The following is a 17,010-nucleotide window of genomic DNA, read 5'->3' as shown; positions in this document are numbered from 1 at the left end:
TGGGAATTGAGTGTGCATGGGACAGAAATTCAGGATATGCCTTGCTGTCATGCAGAGCAGCTGCTAGCCAGAGCCAGCTCAACCTGCAGAGCCACTGGACCCATCTGAGAGCGCTAAAGGTTAGACCAGCTGCTAGAGATAGGAAGTTCAGAGCTCTGAGCCTGGTAGAGGTTGGGCTCCTCACCAAGCTACATGAACTTTGAGAGTTCTCACACTCCCCCTCCACTCCAGACCTGGCCCAAAACCTTGTTGTTTCCCATCAGGCTCATTTCAGTTTTCATATTAAACTCCATTTATGATGATTTATCAGTTACTGCTATCAAGAGTTTGAAAACAATAACCCAAGATGACAGGATCAGCTCAGGGAGGCTGTGGATGCCTCAGACCTGGGGGTGTTAAAGGCCAGGTTGGATGAGCAACCTTCTCCAGTGGGAGGTGTCCCTGCCCATGGCAGGGGAATTGGAACTAGATGGTCTTTAAGTTCCCTTTCAACTCAACCCATTCTGTGAATCTATGATAAGAGGTCCAGGTAGATCTTTCCCAGTCTCCTGCTGGGTTCATTAATTACTCCTCCTTCTTCTTTGCTGTCTGTGCCTTCACTGCAGATTTCCAGTCAGACAGTGACAGTTTTAACCCTACTTTGTGGGAGGAGCAGAGACAGCAGCGGATGACTGTTGCCTTTGAATTTGAAGAAAAAAAGGAAGAGGAGGAAAATCCAGGGAAAGTGAAGGTAAGTTCTAGATTATTCCCTCTGCCATTCACAGATGATGGTCAGGAGCCAACCTACAGATATTCAACTGAGTTGTTGTGCTCCCAACACCCAGAAAATATTCATAACACGTTTGAAGTAAAAGAGTTTAGAAGAAACATTACCTGTGGCCTTCCTGATGTGTACATGAACAATTTCTGCTCTCCTGTTGTTGTCTAAACAGCAAACCTTTGCTTTCCTGAGTCCCATAGCCCTGATGTTGGATTCGTACTATGAGTTGAGGTCCATAACCCTAACATTGTGGTCCTACTATGAATTCCTATGAGCTGAGGCCCTAATGTTGGCTTCCTGATATGAGTTCCTATGAGTTGAAGTCCATAACCCTAATGTTGAGGTCCTACTATGAGATCCTCCGAGTTGAAGTCCATAACCCTCATGTTGAGGTCCTACTATGAGATCCTCCAAGTTGAAGTCCATAACCCTAATGTTGAGGTCCTACTATGAGTTCCTATGAGTTCAGATCCATAACCCTAACATTGGGTTCCTACTATGAGTTCCGGTCCATAACCCTCATGTTGGGTTCCTACTATGAGTTCCTATGAGTTCAGATCCATAACCCTAACATTGGGTTCCTATTATGAGTTCCGGTCCATAACCCTCATGTTGGGTTCCTACTATGAGTTCCTATGAGTTGAGGTCCATAACCCTAACATCGGAGTCCTACTATGTATTCCTATGAGCTGAGGCCCTAATGTTGGGTTCCTCCTATGAGTTCAGGTCCATAATCCTCATGTTGAGGTCCTACTATGAGTTCATACGAGTTGAAGTCCATAACCCTAACATTGGGTTCCTACTATGAGTTCCTATGAGTTGCAGTCCATAACCCTAACGTTGGGGTCCTACTATGAGATCCTGTGAGCTGACGTCCTAATGTTGGGTTCCTACTGTGACAAGGATTTCATCACAAAGACAAAAGCAACTCAAAATGTTGGGAGCCTTAGAATGAATGTCCAACCAACCTAGTTCTTTAGAAATCCTTAGGTCCCATGGAGGATTCCATATTCCTTTCAAAGTGGAAATCAAGGAGAGCTTTCATGCTTCATGCAGATAGGAGTGTGCAGTGGAGAAGGTCACAGAGCCACAGAAAGGGGTTGGAAGTGACCTCTGGAGATCATTGAGTCCAGCTCCTGTCCCCAAGGCAGGGTTCCATAAAGAAGGCCTCATAGGAAGGGGATTTGCCCACAAAGCTTTCAGGAAGGCAGGGTCATGATGCACCACAGCCTTGTCCTAGACTGGATTTAAAGGCCCTTGGTGCTACAAAAGCCTTTTCCTTTGAAGATCTGGTCAAAACCCATATTGGGACAGTGTGTCAATGTGGTAGAGGAGATGCCACTCACAAGGTATCTCTTATCAGTTTTGTAACCTCCCAAAAATGGAGATCAAAACATAAGCATCCTCCCTCAGTTATGTGAAACTGATCTCATTCCAGAGTCCTCAGTTGAGCCCTTAACTGGTTATGTAGTTAGAAGGATATTGTCCTTCCACCCAACACCACTCAGGTCTTAAGGAGGTTCCAAGATGTGTGTGGGTTTAGCAGTTTCACCAGACACGTATGGAATTAATTTGGTGATCAGCTGAAATTATCAGTGGGCAGCAACCACAAAGATTGGTAGTGCTTTATAGAATCATAGAACTGTCTTGGTTGGAATAGACCTTTAAGATCATCAAGTCCAACGCCCCCACAGCCATTAAACCATGTCCTGAAGTGCCAGGTCCACAAGTTTCTTGAACAGAGGAGCAGAGAGAGTTTGGACCTTTTCCTAGTTAAAACTGAGCTTCCAGAGCTCAGAGCTTTCAGAGCTACGTGTTACAAAAGAGTTATTGAAAGCACTCAATAGCTTTGAACTTCATCGTGATCTCCATCAAGAACTTCAAACATTCTCTCCTTGGGGTCATGTTGCTCTTGATGTAGCATTAAACAGAGGGCACAGATTGCCTCTGTAATGGATCTTAATTAGCAATGAAAAAGATCTCCATTCTGGTGGCTGTCACCTACCGCAGCTGCCACTATTTTCACTCTTTCACATTCATACTCCCAGCAGTACAAAACTGTTGCTGAAATCCCTGTCTATGATCTGTCTATCATCTCATGAAAGTCCTTTTTTTTTCCATTTATTAGCACTTATTATGGATTTGCTCTGAGATTGACTCATAGCTGTGCAGGGCTGCTGGACCTCACCCTTAAATCACGGTCTGAACGCTCGGGAAAAGCCTAATTAGGCCACATCTAAATAGGATTTCTTTCAGCTGAAGCTTTAGTGATGCATTACAGACTTCATTTCTTTTCTTCTTCTGTTGAAGTTATGAGTATATGACATCACAGCCAGGGGCATTGCCACCCTTTATGTCCAAGTCACGTCAGAACCTGTCATTCTTAATGTTTATTCTATATAGTGGCTCTGAGTATTTGATTGAGTTTTCTTTCCCACATGGATCATGCTTTTGCTTCTGAAGCATTCTTATTGACAGACCAGAATCACCAGAATCCAAAAAGATATTTCCCCTCCTCATCAAGGAGGGAGACTGTTAAGTGTCAGCTACAAAACGTTAGCTCCCTTTGCTTACCTTGTGTTGGCAATGAGGGCAATGAAGCTGGTGAAGGGTCTGGAGGAGCAGCTGAGGGAACTGAGTTTGTTTAGGCTGGAGAAAAGGAGGCTGAGGGAAGGCTTTCTGGTTCTCTACAGCTCCCTGAAGGGAGACTGGAGCCAGGTGGGGGAGTGGTCTGTTCTCCCAGGTAACAAGCAACAGGACAAGAGGAAATGGCCTCAAGTTGCCCCACAGGAGGTTTAAGTGGGACATGAGGAACAATATCTTCCCCTTGAGGGTTGTCAAAGCCTATCCCAGGCTTCCCAGGGCAGTGGTGGAATCCCTATATCAGGAAATATTAGACAAACATGTGGTCATGGCACTCTGGGACATGCTTTAATGGCCATGCTGGGCTTGGGTTGATGGCTAGACTCAACGACCTCAGAGATCTTTTCCTACCAAACCAACTCTATGGTTCTATTCCATGACTCTATAAAATTATAGGCCTAAAAAGTGGAGCTTTCTAGAAAAGCTGTAGGTCTATCACCCAGCTGAAGTACAGTTCAGTGTGACTTAGAGTGACTTTTCTGAAGTTGAGTCTTTTTTTCCTGTACTTTCAGATGAAAATATAGACTAAGGTACACTCAAGTGCATCTGCATACATCATGCATCTCAAAGAGCAAATATCTCCCAGTAGATCCAATTCTCTTCTCAGCTGCCAGGGATAATTCAGATTAATTCAGCAGACTGAACATAGCTAAATTAATTCTGTCTTTACACCAGTGTTGCTTTGAAGTCTGATTTAACAGAATCATAGAACTGTTTTGGTTGGAAAAGACCTCTAAGATCATCCAATCCAAGCATCAACCCAACACCACTGTAGCCATTAAATCATGTCCCCAAGTGCCATGTCCACACGTTTCTTGAGCATCTCCAGGGATGGTGACTCCACCACTGGCACCATTTCAGGCCATTTCCTCTCCTTCTATTAACCAACCCTAGAGAGAAGAGACTGATTCCCACCTCACTGCAGCCTCCTTTCAGGAAGTTGTATTGAGCATGAGGTCTCCCCTCAGGCTCCTCTTCTCTGGAGTAAACAATCCCAGTTGCCTCAGCTGCTCTTTACCAGTTCAGAACTTTCACCAGCTTTGTTGCCTTTCTCTGGGCACACTCAAACAACTCAATGTCAAATGGAGTCACCCAGCTCATGGAGAAATCTAGGGTTAGGACTAGGGTTTGGTGTAGGGTTGAGACTACAGTTAGGGCTAGGATTAGAGTTGAAGACAGGCTCATAAAGAACCAATCCCAGCCCTTACTTTATGCAACATTGCATTAGAGTTTGACTGGAACTGTAACTGAAGTGTAATTGGGGTGCATTAAGAAGAGTGTGTCCAGCAGATCAAGGGAGGTTCTCCTCCCCCCATACTCTGCCCTTGTGAGACCTCATTTTGAGTACTGCATTCAGTTTTAGAGGGACAGGGATATGCTGGAGAGGGTCTAGCAGAGGGCTACGAGGATGATTAGGGGACTGGAGCACTGCCTGAGGAGGAGAGGCTGAGGGACCTGGGGCTGTTTAGTCTGGAGAAGGGGATTTAATAAATGTTTATAAATCTGTGAGGATTGAGGGTCAGGAGAGGTGGGGACAGACTCTGCTCACTTGCTCCCTGGGATAGGACAAGGAACAATGGATAGGGGTGACCTCATTGCTGTCTACAACTACCTGAAGGGAGATTGTAGGCAGGTGGGGGTTGGACTCTTCTGCCAGGCAACCAGTGATAGAACAAGGGGACACAGCCTCAGGTTGTGCCAGGGGAAGTACAGGCTGGATGTTAGGAGGAAGTTCTTCACAGAGAGAGTGATTGGCATTGGAATGGGCTGCCCAGGAAGGTGATGGAGTCACCGTCCCTGGAGGTGTTCAAGAAAAGCCTGGATGAGGCACTTAGTGCCATGGTCTAGGTGACTGGATAGGGCTGGGTGCTAGGTTGGACTGGATGAGCTTGGAGGTCTCTTGCAACCTGGTTGATTCTATGATTCTATGATAACACAAGGGGGAACTTCTTTACTGGAAGAGTCCCAGAGCACTGGCACAGGCTGCCCAGAGAGGTTGTGGAGTCTCCTTCTCTGGAGCCTTTCAAGGTTTGACCTGAGCTATATTGTATGGTGCTGCTCTGGCAGGGGGTTTGGACTAGATGATCTTTTTGGGTCTCTTCCAACCCCTGACATCCTCTGATCCAGTGAACCTGTGAAGTGTAACTGAAAAAAAAGATCCATGGAAGTAGCTCCATCTGAGCCCCTCAAAATCCATGCAGGTAGGTGTATGTGACACTCTGCCTCCAACAGAGTCATTCAAAAGGGGGGGGAATTTGAGCATAGTCATAGGACTGTAGCCATGGTTTTAGTTTGAATGTTGTTTTTATTTTGTATCTGTCCTCTAATCCTTTGTTCAATGACCCCACAGGTTGAAATCAATCTGAAACGTTATCCCACTCCCTACCCAGAGGATTTAAAGAACATGGTCAAGTCAGTTCAAAATCTGGTGGGGAAAACAAGCCATGGAGTGCGCCCTGAGAACTCAGCACCAACTGCCAACAGTGACCAAACAGTGAAAGACAAATACGAGCACAAGTGGCCCATGACACCCAAGGAGATTTCAGTGGAGGTAATGTAAAAGGGTTCTGGTTCCTCTGGAGAGCAGGAGGTGGCATTTTAGCAGAGCTCCATCAATTGCTATTTGGTTGGTGTCATGCCTGAGAGTTTCTGGTTTCATTCTGTAAAGTTAATTCAGTTTTCTATTGATCCTCTGTGGGTTTTTTTTTTCCCCTCACTAATGCTGAGGTTATCAGACTGAATTTTGAGGTTTAAAAATATGCTAGTTCTGACTGTGAGGGTTTAACAAATCTGCCTAGATCTGACTATGAAGTTTAAAGATCTGCCTAGATCTTAATTTTGGGTTTAGAATCTACCTAGATGTGAATTTAGGGGAGGTTGAATCTAACTAGATCTGAATATGAGGTTTGAAATTTACCTAGACCTGAAGGCTGGGGTTTGAATCTACCTAGATATGAATTTGGGGGGGTTTGGATGTGTGCAGATGTCCTATATTTTAATGCTATAAGAGACTTGCATATTAGCAGGAGGATGGACCTGATGAGGATTCCCATCTCAGACTTCAGGAAGTGTGTTTCTGCCTCATGTGCTAACGACAATTCAGTTTGCGCTGCTTGACTCTACTATGCCACTCGGTTCTGCTGCTTCTACTCATGTTACATGTCATAAGGCAGCCAATTAACCTTGTCAGAAATTAATGAAATCAGCAGGAGTGCTTCACTGACTGCAGGGAACTTCAGCTCAGGGCACCCCCTGAGTAGTGATTTGCAATGAGGTGCAAAATTGAGCCCTTAGTAGGCTCAGCAGAAGCGGGTCAGTACACACAGGAACAAAGTCTTCTGTTCCAACATGAATACAGTCAGCTCCTGAAGGCTGCAGTCTGGTGTAATGCTGTTGCAAAGAGCTGAACCTTCAGCTCAAAGCATTTCTACTCATTAACATTCACACTAAAGACTCATTTTGTACAGGCACAGTTCAGGAAGAAGGGAAATCTCTTAGCCTGTCAGGGTGTTCGATGGCTTAAAAGCTTGGGCAGGTCTACAAGAACAACAGCAGGCTTGAAAAATCATCATAAAGATGCAAATCTTCTTAGTGTTCAAAAGAAATAAATGAAGAGGAACAGAATTGATCAGATTATCTCTTCACTCCTCTGTTATTGAACCATTCTGATAGAGTCATTGTCCTTTAAATGTCCCCTTTGGACAGGAGTTTTTCTTCCTTAGTTTTCCGCAGCACAGATTGGCAGTTCTGCAATCTTCAGCAGTCACTGGAGATGCTCTGTCAATACCAAGTGTTTTATTTACACTTAAACCACTTTCATTCCTTAAGTTTTCTCTTCAGATGGCTTCAGAAGCCTTCCTCCCAACAGCAAGGCACAGTTTTGATTAGTGCATCAAACAAATATCAAAGTAAATAATTCATGGGTTTAGCTACATCTGAACTCTTCAGTTCCACTGTTGGGCCTTTTTACCTACCAAATTCTCTCCCTTTTCACACATTAAATTCTTTCTTACTGTCCAAGGCCAGGTTGGACATGGTCTTGAACAACCTGGTCTAGTGGAAGGTGTCCCTGCCCACAGCAGTGGGATTGCAACTAGATGATCTTGAAGGTCCCTTCCAACCCAAACCATTGCATGATTCTATGATCTCCTTTATTCTTTCATTAAAGCTTTAGTAAAACCTGGGCTGAGTTACATTTGACTTACCCCCTTTATTTCTTTGCTCCTCCATTTCTTTACAACCAGCTTGTCCTAATCTTCTCCAGTTCAGGAGCACTGCCAACACTCAACATGTATTCAAGTGTTCCTCTGGAACAGCTCCATCATTAATGGTCCCACATACCTCCACCTTGTGCCTGCTGTGCCTGCCCAGAGCCCCTCTCTGCTTCATTCCAAGGCTTTTATATTCTTGACAAGCAGACCCTAGGAGTTAGGCTGGTCTAAAAATTCCACCTCTTCAGACTGTAATTTAATGTTCTAGTGTTGCCAGCATGAATAATTGGTGACATTTCTCTTCTCCAGCTACTTCAACCAGGTTTTTACTATGCATTTTCTCTTGGGAAACAGTTCATTGCAGTTTTGTATCCTCTACCTATAGCTTTGGTTCTGAAGAATAAGTTCTGACTTTATCTCCTCCCTTTGTTCTTCCAATTGGTCTTATTAACACTTTATACTTTTTTTTTTGTTTTCCTATAAGTGATCTTTTTTTCTTCTTGGGCTTGCAAGAAAAATAAAGGTCTTCTTAAAGTAGAATTACATTGAATAGGAATTTGGGTTTATACCACACATTTCATTTTCATGCCAAACACCAGGCAAGTTCTTTCAGAGGCAGATTGAGTTCTGTTGGAATAGCTGAAATAGGGCCTTAAAGTGCAAATCAAAACCCCAAAATAACTGAAACCTGGAAAACTTCATAAAATCATGCAGCTGCTAACCCTGTGTCCATCATTGTGTCAAAAATGGAACTGCTGGGTCTTCCAGCAAGTAGCTTTAAGTTTGTGACATCAAGCTTTGGAAGTTTTATGCCACAATATTGGGGTTCTAGGTTCAAGGCAGAGAAAATAAGGAATTCCTCGTAAGTCCCTTGTGTGAACCAGACAACAGCTCAGATAAGGAGCTGGAAAGCTCAGACAAGAAGAAGGAGGAAAAACTTACAAAAAGCTCAGAGGTGCAACAAGGAGAACACACAAAAAGCTCAGAGGTGCAACAAGGAGAACACACAAAAAGCTCAGAGGTGCAACAAGGAGAACACACAAAAAGCTCAGAGGTGCAACAAGGAGAACACACAAAAAGCTCAGAGGTACAAGAAACATCCACCCTTGGCTCCAAGGTGGAGCACTGCACACCCGGTGCTGCGCACCTCTTTATTTCTCCACTAATGGTTCTGCATTTGGTCTGTTGCATTGCACTAGCAAGTGGTTGCACTGCACTAGAAAGTGATTGTGCTGCACTGGGAAAAGAAAATGCTGTTTCACTGCTGTTGTCTTGAAGTTGTGCATCCATCACTACTGTCCCGTGAGGAGTATCACGCACAGCAAGGGATCTCTGCATGGGAAAGGAGGTGGAAGTCTTGGATGTCTTCCACCATGTAAGAATCAGTATTTATCTGCATTTGCTTCAGTGTTAGCACTGGAGGAGTTATTGAAATGGGCTGGGAGGGGACTCATTTGCTGGTTTGGTGGGGGTCCAACCTCCAGCAGAACACCAGATACAGGAGGATTAAAATATCTGTTGTGTAAATATAATTCTGTTCTTTGAGGGTAAGCCACGTGGCAAACACTGCTACAAATCTTTGTTTCTACTCCACAGAGTAGTTAATGAAAAGTAAACCTCTGGAAGTTTTCTCCTTGTGAGTAGCAGCAGGTAAATTCCTGTGTGATCTGGTGTAGGGAGGTTGGACTGGATGATTCTTTGAGGTCCCGTCCAGCCCCTGACATTCTGTGATTCTTCACTGCAAGAGCAGCCAGCCATAGGAACAGGCTGTCCAGGATGGTGCTGGAGTCACCATCTCTGGAGGTGTGACCATGGCACTCTGGGACATGGTTTAATGGCCATGGTGGTGTTGGAGTGAAGGTTGGGCTGGATGATCTTGGAGCACTTTTCCAACCCAAACAGTTCCATGACAACACAATGCTACTCCCCTAGGAGCTTCCAGTTCCACCAAGTACTTATGCTCATCATGAGCAAGCAGAAAGAAGCAGCTAAACAGAGAGGAGCTCAGCCTAAGTAAGGAGGCCCAACCAGCACCTGTGGGTGATGTTACAGTGACCATCAATTCGCTACCCTCCCTAACCAGGGGGCCAGCAGGCCCCCTGGCCTTTGATCCCCTTCACCCAGTGCGCACCATGGGCACTCACCAGCAATGCCAGGAGGAGGATCCCTCTGCCCAGCTGGGCAAGCTTAGGGCCTCTGCCTCTCCTGGGGCAGATTATAAAGGGGAGTGGGCAGGGAGAGCAAAGTAGTGACACCTGGGGTGGGAGGAGACTCCAACTGCACCCAGGTGCTCTGAGTTTGGGGGGAGGGGAAGGAGAAATGCAGTGTGGGGTGGGAAAGGGGAATTGGTGCTGAAAGGAGGGAGAGAGGAAAAGGATGGAGATGGGAATGAAAAGAGGAGGATGGAGGAAAAGGAAGGAGATGGAAAGAAGACAGAGGGAAGAGGAAGATAAAGAGGAAACAAAAGAGATGGAAAGGAAGGAGATGGAAAGAGAAGGAGTAAGCTGGGGGAAAACAGGAGATGGAGAGGAAAGGCAGGAGATGGGGAGAAGCAGGGTGGAAAAATTAAACTGAAAACTGGACTGTCAAAAAAAAGTTGCTCCTGCTCTTGCAGGGGGATTGGACTAGATGGTCTTTTGAGGTCTCTTCTAGCCCCTAACATTCTGTGATTGGAATTAAAAGCACATGTAGATATACAGAGAGTAGCATTTTGAATTCAAATAATGTGGGGGTTGGGTTTGGTACTCCCTTTGATGAATTGTTTGTCTAAATATTGCATTTCTTCGTTGATGTCACTCTGCAAAGTCCCTGGAGTACCTTTAACAGCAAAATGGCAGGGTACTGAGATCCTCATAGAGTCTCCATTAGTGTAAGTTCCCTCCTAACTGTTTTTCTCCTTACCATTTCCTTCCTTTATACTGCTAATTATTGATTTTCCTCCTAACAACTCTCCAAAACTTCCTCTTTTTTACTGTCCTTCTTTCAACTTCCACCCTCTTAATGCAATCACAGTGCATCCTCTCACTTCCAAGACCATGCATGTCTCTGATAGCCCTCCCCAGAAGGATCCTGACTGGCACTGACACAAATTCCCAGCATTGCCATGTCCACCTCCACCACTTCCCTTTCTGTTACATTTCCCTTAGCCTGTGCACCAGCACCTACAAAGTGGGTTTCCCACATTCCTCATTTTCCAGTCCTTTTCCTGAGGTCCCTTCCTGAGGACAGGGTTACCAGAGTCATTGCTCCAGTGCCATTGCCTACCTTGTCTTCTCAAGACACATATCTCTGGATCAACAGCCTCCTCTCTGGCAGTCTTCAAGGCCAGCTTGGATGAGGCCTTGAGCAGCCTGATCTAGTGGAAGGTGTCCCATGGCAGGAGGTTGGAACTAGATGATCTTTAAGGTCCTGTCCAAACCAACCCATTCTATGAATCTGTGAACCTTTCTCATTTCTGAACCTTCTTCCAGGGATAAGAAATGCCGCAGGTTCCTGTTTGAGTCTTTGTCCCCCTCCAGCTCCCCAATGAGCTCAGTTAAATGGATCACAATCTAAAATACATCTTTCTAAGACTCCATTCTAATTGCTTTCCACTTTTTAACTCATGTTATTTTCTGTCCTGTTCCCAGCTAGGAGAGCAAAAGAATTGTGCAGGGCAATCTGTGAAGGTCAAGATCTGGTGAATCCTCAAGGAGAAGCTCATGAAATCTGAGCCCTTTTAATTAAGCATGAAAACTCTTTAGAGACAGAGTTATTTTAAGTAACTATAGCTGTAGGTGCAAGGAATCTATGGGATGACTTGTGGAATGAGGAATACTTACTCCTGAAAAAAGGAAGTAATTTGTTTGTTCTACACTTTCATTTATTTCCACTGGCACTCTGCATTTTTGTGACCTTTACCTCATCACAAAAGAATGGTTACATGGCCTCGGGGTATCTTGCAGCTCCCATCTGTTTTGCCCACGTTTTTGGAATGAGCACACCACTATCGTTTTCACGGTGATTGGATGTTGAGCTAATTAAAAGTTGAGCTGACAAATCAGCATGATTAGACACAGCCCACACGGTGGGGGCTTGGTTGCCGTGTTTGTTGGAAGGATTTGCTGCAGCTGGAAGTGGATTCTGTTTCCCATATTTACTCTACGTTATTCTACTCCTCAGGATGCCTTTGGACATCCTGCCAGTGAGATGAGGATAGGAGAGCTTCGTCCTTCCATGCCAGAGACTCCATTGTACCCTCCCAAACTTGTTCTTCTGGGTAAAGACAAGAAAGGTACTAACTTGACTTACAACCTTCTGGATGAATGCATTTGTGATGTTCACTGATAAACACATTGCTTAAGATGTCCTACAATTTACTCTGATGCTTAAGATGTCCTACACTTCACCCTGATGCTTAAGATGTCCTACAATTTACCGTGATGCTTAAGATGTCCTACACTTCACCCTGATGCTTAAGATGTCCTACACTTCACTCTGGTTTTATTTACTGGTTTCATTTCTACCACTTGGGTTTTGTTTGGGGTTTGGTTTTTTTGTGCATGTGATCTCCATAGCATCAGTTTAAAGATGTTTTTCTGGAGTTGAGTTTTGCAGTTCCACCCTCCTGAAAACGTTTGCTGTCTTTTGTTTCAGAATCCACAGACGAGTCTGAAGCAGACAAGATCCATTGTCTGAATAACAGCGTTTCCTCAGGCACTTACTCAGACTATTCCCCTTCCCAGGCTTCCTCAGGGTCCTCCAATGCGCACGTTAAAATGGGGTCCTTGCAGACAACGGCTAAAGAAGCAGTGAATAACTCTTTGTGGGGGAACAGGTGGGACCATTTTTCTTGGAATCATAGAATTGTTCAGGTTGGATATTACTTCTGAGATCAAGTCCAACCATCAACCCAACACTAGCATGTTCACTGAACTGTGTCCCCAAGTGCTATGTCTACATGGTTTCAGAACCCCCCCAGGGATGGGGTCTCCGCCACCTCTGTGGACAGCTTTTTACAGAGCTTGATAACCCTTTTGGGGAAACAATTTTTCCTCATGTCCAACCTGAACCTCTCAACCCCTCCTGGTGCAACTTGAGGCTCTTTCCTCTTGTCCCATCACTTGCTTGACCACCTTTAAGACAGCTTCTGGCTGTCTTTCTGCCATCATATGCAGTCAAGGTGATCCAACTCTATCCATTGACGTATTCCAACTACAGACCCAGACAGTTTTTGGCCCAGTTGTGCAGAGTTGTAGGTAGCTATTCAAAGCCAAACTGGCTCATTCATACTCTATAAATGTCAGTAATTCTACAGCTGTTTTTTCAACTCTCTACTACAGCCACACATTAAAAGCTCCTAATAATTGAGCTGCAATTACTCTGCTCTGTGAGGTCCTGAGCTGCAGCTGGTTGTAGTTTAGCACAGATAGCAGTGTGTGTTTCTCTTGTATTATCACTGTCCTCACTCTGCCCTGGACCTCTGAGAACATCAGTATGAAAGTTGTCATTTGCACTGCCCATCAGCAACCTGAAATCCCTCTCCTACCCTACCAGGAACAACACATCCTGTTTATTCCTGCCCATAAATCACCTAATGAAGTTCCATCCACAGGCTCTTCCCCACTAAAGAGAAACTGGAAGTGCTTAACAGCTCGGTGGTGAGAACATGCACAAAGGGAATCTGGGATTTTTGTTTTACAAAAAGATAATGTAAGTGTGGGAAAAAAATCTCCCCTTGCATCCACAGATTATTTTTAAAGCAGGAAAGTATCTTCAGTTGGATTTTTATGGACATGGCATGGAGCCATGCAGGGCTTTTGATGGATTCCTTAGTTTCTAATGTACGTATTCCACAGAATCTGTGCTCCAGCGCAAAAGCCTGCTGCATCCCCTCATGCCACAGCAGCAGCACAAGGCACAGAGAATCATAGAATGGCAGGGATTGGAAAGGACCTCTGGAGATCACTGAGTCCAATGCCCCTGCTAATGAAGGTTCACCTAGACCAGGTTGCCCAGGAATGCACCCAGACAGGTTTTGAAAGTCTCCAAAGAGACTCCACAACCTCTCTGGGCAGTGTGCTCCAGTGCTCCATCACCCTCAAAGTAAAGAAGGTCAAGTGAAACCGCCTGCATTTTAGTTTGCATCCATTGCCCCTTCTCCTAGATCTGGCCATTGCTGAAAAGAGCATCTCGTAGTACCATCCTAAAGCCAAAGTACAGATCATAGAACTGTTTGGGTGGGATGAGACCTCTGAGATCACTGGGTCCAGCCATCACCCCAGCACCACCATGGCCATTAAATCATGTCCCAAAGTGGCACGTTTACACGCCTGGGAGAATATTCGACTGCAGTACAGCTATGTCTCTGACCATGACCTAAGTGCTCTAATAGAGGACATTTTATCTTGTTTGGCTTTTCTCTTTGTTCTTTTTTTTTTTCGTTGCTGTTGTTGGTTTGTGCAGGCTGGCACAGTCCTTTCCACAGCCCATTGAAACCAAGCCATTGCTGAGCCAGCGGGAGGCAGCTCCGGCGGTGAACCTGCCGCAGCGCACGGACAGGCGCCCGCTGAGCGACGCCTTCAGCGACAGCTGGAACGACAGCTCGCACTATGACAACACGGGCTTCGTGGCCGAGGAGAGCACGGTGGACAACCCCAACGCCAACGCCCTCCTGAGCACCAAAACCAGAAGCACAGCGGCACACGCCCGCAGGCCATTGATCAGGCAAGACCGGATAGTTGGCATCCCTCTGGAGCTGGAGCAGCCCACGCTGCGAAACACACACGAATCTGAAGTGCCTCCTCCCAACCCTTGGCAAAATTGGACCAGAACTCCTAGTCCTTTTGAAGACAGGACAGCTTTTCCTTCCAAACTGGAAAGCACCCCCACCACCAGCCCTTTGCCTGAGCGGAAAGATCACATCAAGGAGTCTCCTGAGATGACTAGCTCCTTCCCTCCAGGAATAGCATGGGAGTACCATGATTCGAACGCCAACCGGAGCCTCACAAACGTTTTTTCCCATATCCACTGTCGCCCAGATCCTCCCAAAAATGTGATCTCCATCAGCAAGAGCACGGAACGGCTTTCTCCCATGATGAGGGATTTGAAAACGAACAAATTCAAGAAGTCGCAAAGTATCGATGAGATAGACATTGGTACATACAAAGTGTACAACATCCCCTTAGAAAACTATGCATCCGGTAACGATACTGTAGGAACCCACGAGAGGGTGGACAAGCTGCTGGGCCCGGAGCACGGCATGCTGAGCATGTCCCGCAGCCAGTCGGTCCCCATGCTGGATGATGAGCTGCTGACCTACGGCAGCGTCAAGGTGCAGCCACAGCAGAAGCCATCCATCACGAAGAAAGTCTACCAGTTCGACCAAAGCTTCAACCCACAGGGAGCAGTGGAGGTCACAGCAGAGAAGAGGCTACCCCAGCCTTTCCAGCTCAACCCCGAGTACATTCCCCAGCAGAGTAAAAACCTGCCCCAGGATTTGGTCAGCCCCAGGGCGTACCGCGGCTACCCGCCTGTGGAGCACATGTTCTCCTTCTCCCAGCCTTCGGTGAACGACGAGACGGTTGCTCCCCCCTTTGCAACTCAAGGCTCCCGGCCAGGCTTCTTGAGGAGGGCAGATTCATTGGCCAGCTCCACCGAGATGTCCATGTTCAGGAGAGTCAGTGAGCCCCACGAGCTGCCCACAACCGACAGGTATGGCAGGCCTCCATACCGAGCAGCTGTGGAGCGCCAGGGCAGCATGGCGGTCTCTGAATCTCAGTTCCTCAAGAGGAACGGCAGGTACGAAGACGAGCATCCTTCCTACCAAGAAGTGAAAGCCCAGACTGGGAGCTTCCCAGTTAAAAACCTTACTCAAAGGCGGCCGTTGTCTGCAAGAAGCTACAGTACAGAGAGCTACGGCACATCCCAAACCAGGCCGGTTTCAGCGAGGCCTACAATGGCAGCTCTGCTGGAAAAGATACCTTCAGACTATAACTTGGGTAACTATGGCGACAAGCCTTCCGATAACAGTGATATAAAGACAAGGCCTACCCCTGTGAAGGGAAATGAGAGCTGTGCTAAAATGCCCGCTGACTGGAGACAACAGCTACTTAGACATATAGAAGCTAGAAGGTTAGACAGGGTATGTTTGGCATTTCTCTGCAATTAATGCCTTTAGTTGTGTGTTTCGGTGTGTCAAACTCTCTGCACATCCGGTGGTAACCACCAGAATTTCCCAGTCGTGAAGTTCTTGCGTTGCTGTCAGAGGAACCAGCCCTCAAAAAGAGGTTCCCGGTCATGAAGTTCTTGTGTTCGATGCCATATATCCAAGGAACCAGCTCTCAAAAGGGGGCTCTTGGGGGGTGGGGTGAGGGGTGCTCAAAAAAAGTGAAGGGTGAACTGAGCAATGAGGGGGCCTCTGGATGAGGAATGCTCCCTGGAGCATGTTACTAAGGTGGTAGCTGCTGCAGTGCTGTCTGAAATGATAAACTACATCCACTGTCCCTGGAGGTGTTTGGGAAGCATGCAGGCGGAGCACCTCGGGATATGCTTTAACGGTCCTGCTGGTGTTAGTTTGCTGGTTGGGCCTGATGATCTTACAGGCCTTTTTTTCCAACCAAAACAATTCTGTGACTCTACAATTTCAAATCCCTCATTGCCATGGAATCGTTAGGGTTGGAGAAGTCCTTTAAGGTCATCAAATCCAGCCACACCCCAACTTACCGTGGCCACGATGCTGCAGCTCACCGCCACAGTAACGTACCGAGAGCTTGCAAATGTGCTGGGTACATCTTGGCAGCAAAAGGCAATAAACAGATTTAAAACAACAACAACAAAAAAAACCCACCAAAAAGCATAATAATGTACATTAGCTGTCGGGGATGTTAGTGGAAGGGGATTTGGACGTGCCTCAGCTCTGAAAAATATCGCTGGATATATACACTGCCGCTGGTTTTGAATCAGGAAGATGATTTTCACTCCTTCTAGCTGCAGGAAATCAGGCTGCTTTGCCTTTGGTTTTTTTTAATACATAGAGAGAGTGCATGATTTCAGTCCTGATCTTGAGTATTCAATGGCCTGCTTCATGAATCAGAGTTACTCCAGAATCTGAAGGGGTTGTGAAAAAATCCCACCGTGAAAGGGAGTCTCACCAATGTGTCCAGATACCTATTTTAATGCCAGCTGTTCATGCCTTTGAGGTTCACATATTCATCACTTCCCAGTTGCTCCAATGTGAAGCATATTGAAAAATCACTAAGGATCAAGTGGGTAAATTTTAAACACTGCCTCAAAGGCAGAAGATTTTTTTTTTTTTGCTGTTTGAGGAGTTGGGTGTTTTGGGTTGGGTTTTTTTGTTTGGGTTTTGGGTTGGGGCTTTTTTGTGTTGTATAAAACTGAAATGCTTCATTCCTAGGC

At 45.9% G+C, this 17,010-nt stretch overlaps 1 protein-coding gene across 7 annotated transcripts in view; it reads left to right on the top strand.

Annotated features, from left to right (window-relative positions):
• Positions 1-17,010, top strand: part of LRRC7 (leucine rich repeat containing 7) — a 216,308-nt gene that overhangs the window by 167,516 nt on the left and 31,782 nt on the right. For 4 of the 7 annotated variants that reach the window (XM_064147490.1, XM_064147496.1, XM_064147491.1 and 1 more), the window contains exons 15-19: positions 606-730; positions 5,754-5,954; positions 11,776-11,887; positions 12,250-12,430; positions 14,059-15,736. In XM_064147490.1, the coding sequence (XP_064003560.1) occupies positions 606-730; positions 5,754-5,954; positions 11,776-11,887; positions 12,250-12,430; positions 14,059-15,736 (2,297 nt within the window). Of the gene's footprint in view, positions 1-605; positions 731-5,753; positions 5,955-11,775; positions 11,888-12,249; positions 12,431-13,149; positions 13,469-14,058; positions 15,737-17,010 lie in introns of those variants that run through there. The other 3 variants (XM_064147493.1, XM_064147494.1, XM_064147495.1) reach the window with 2 other exon arrangements.

The sequence above is a fragment of the Pogoniulus pusillus genome, chromosome 8, assembly GCF_015220805.1.
Source record: "Pogoniulus pusillus isolate bPogPus1 chromosome 8, bPogPus1.pri, whole genome shotgun sequence".
Taxonomy (NCBI): domain Eukaryota; kingdom Metazoa; phylum Chordata; class Aves; order Piciformes; family Lybiidae; genus Pogoniulus; species Pogoniulus pusillus.
The sequence above is the reverse complement of the archived record's forward strand: the minus strand, read 5'-3'. Positions and strand labels throughout refer to the sequence as shown.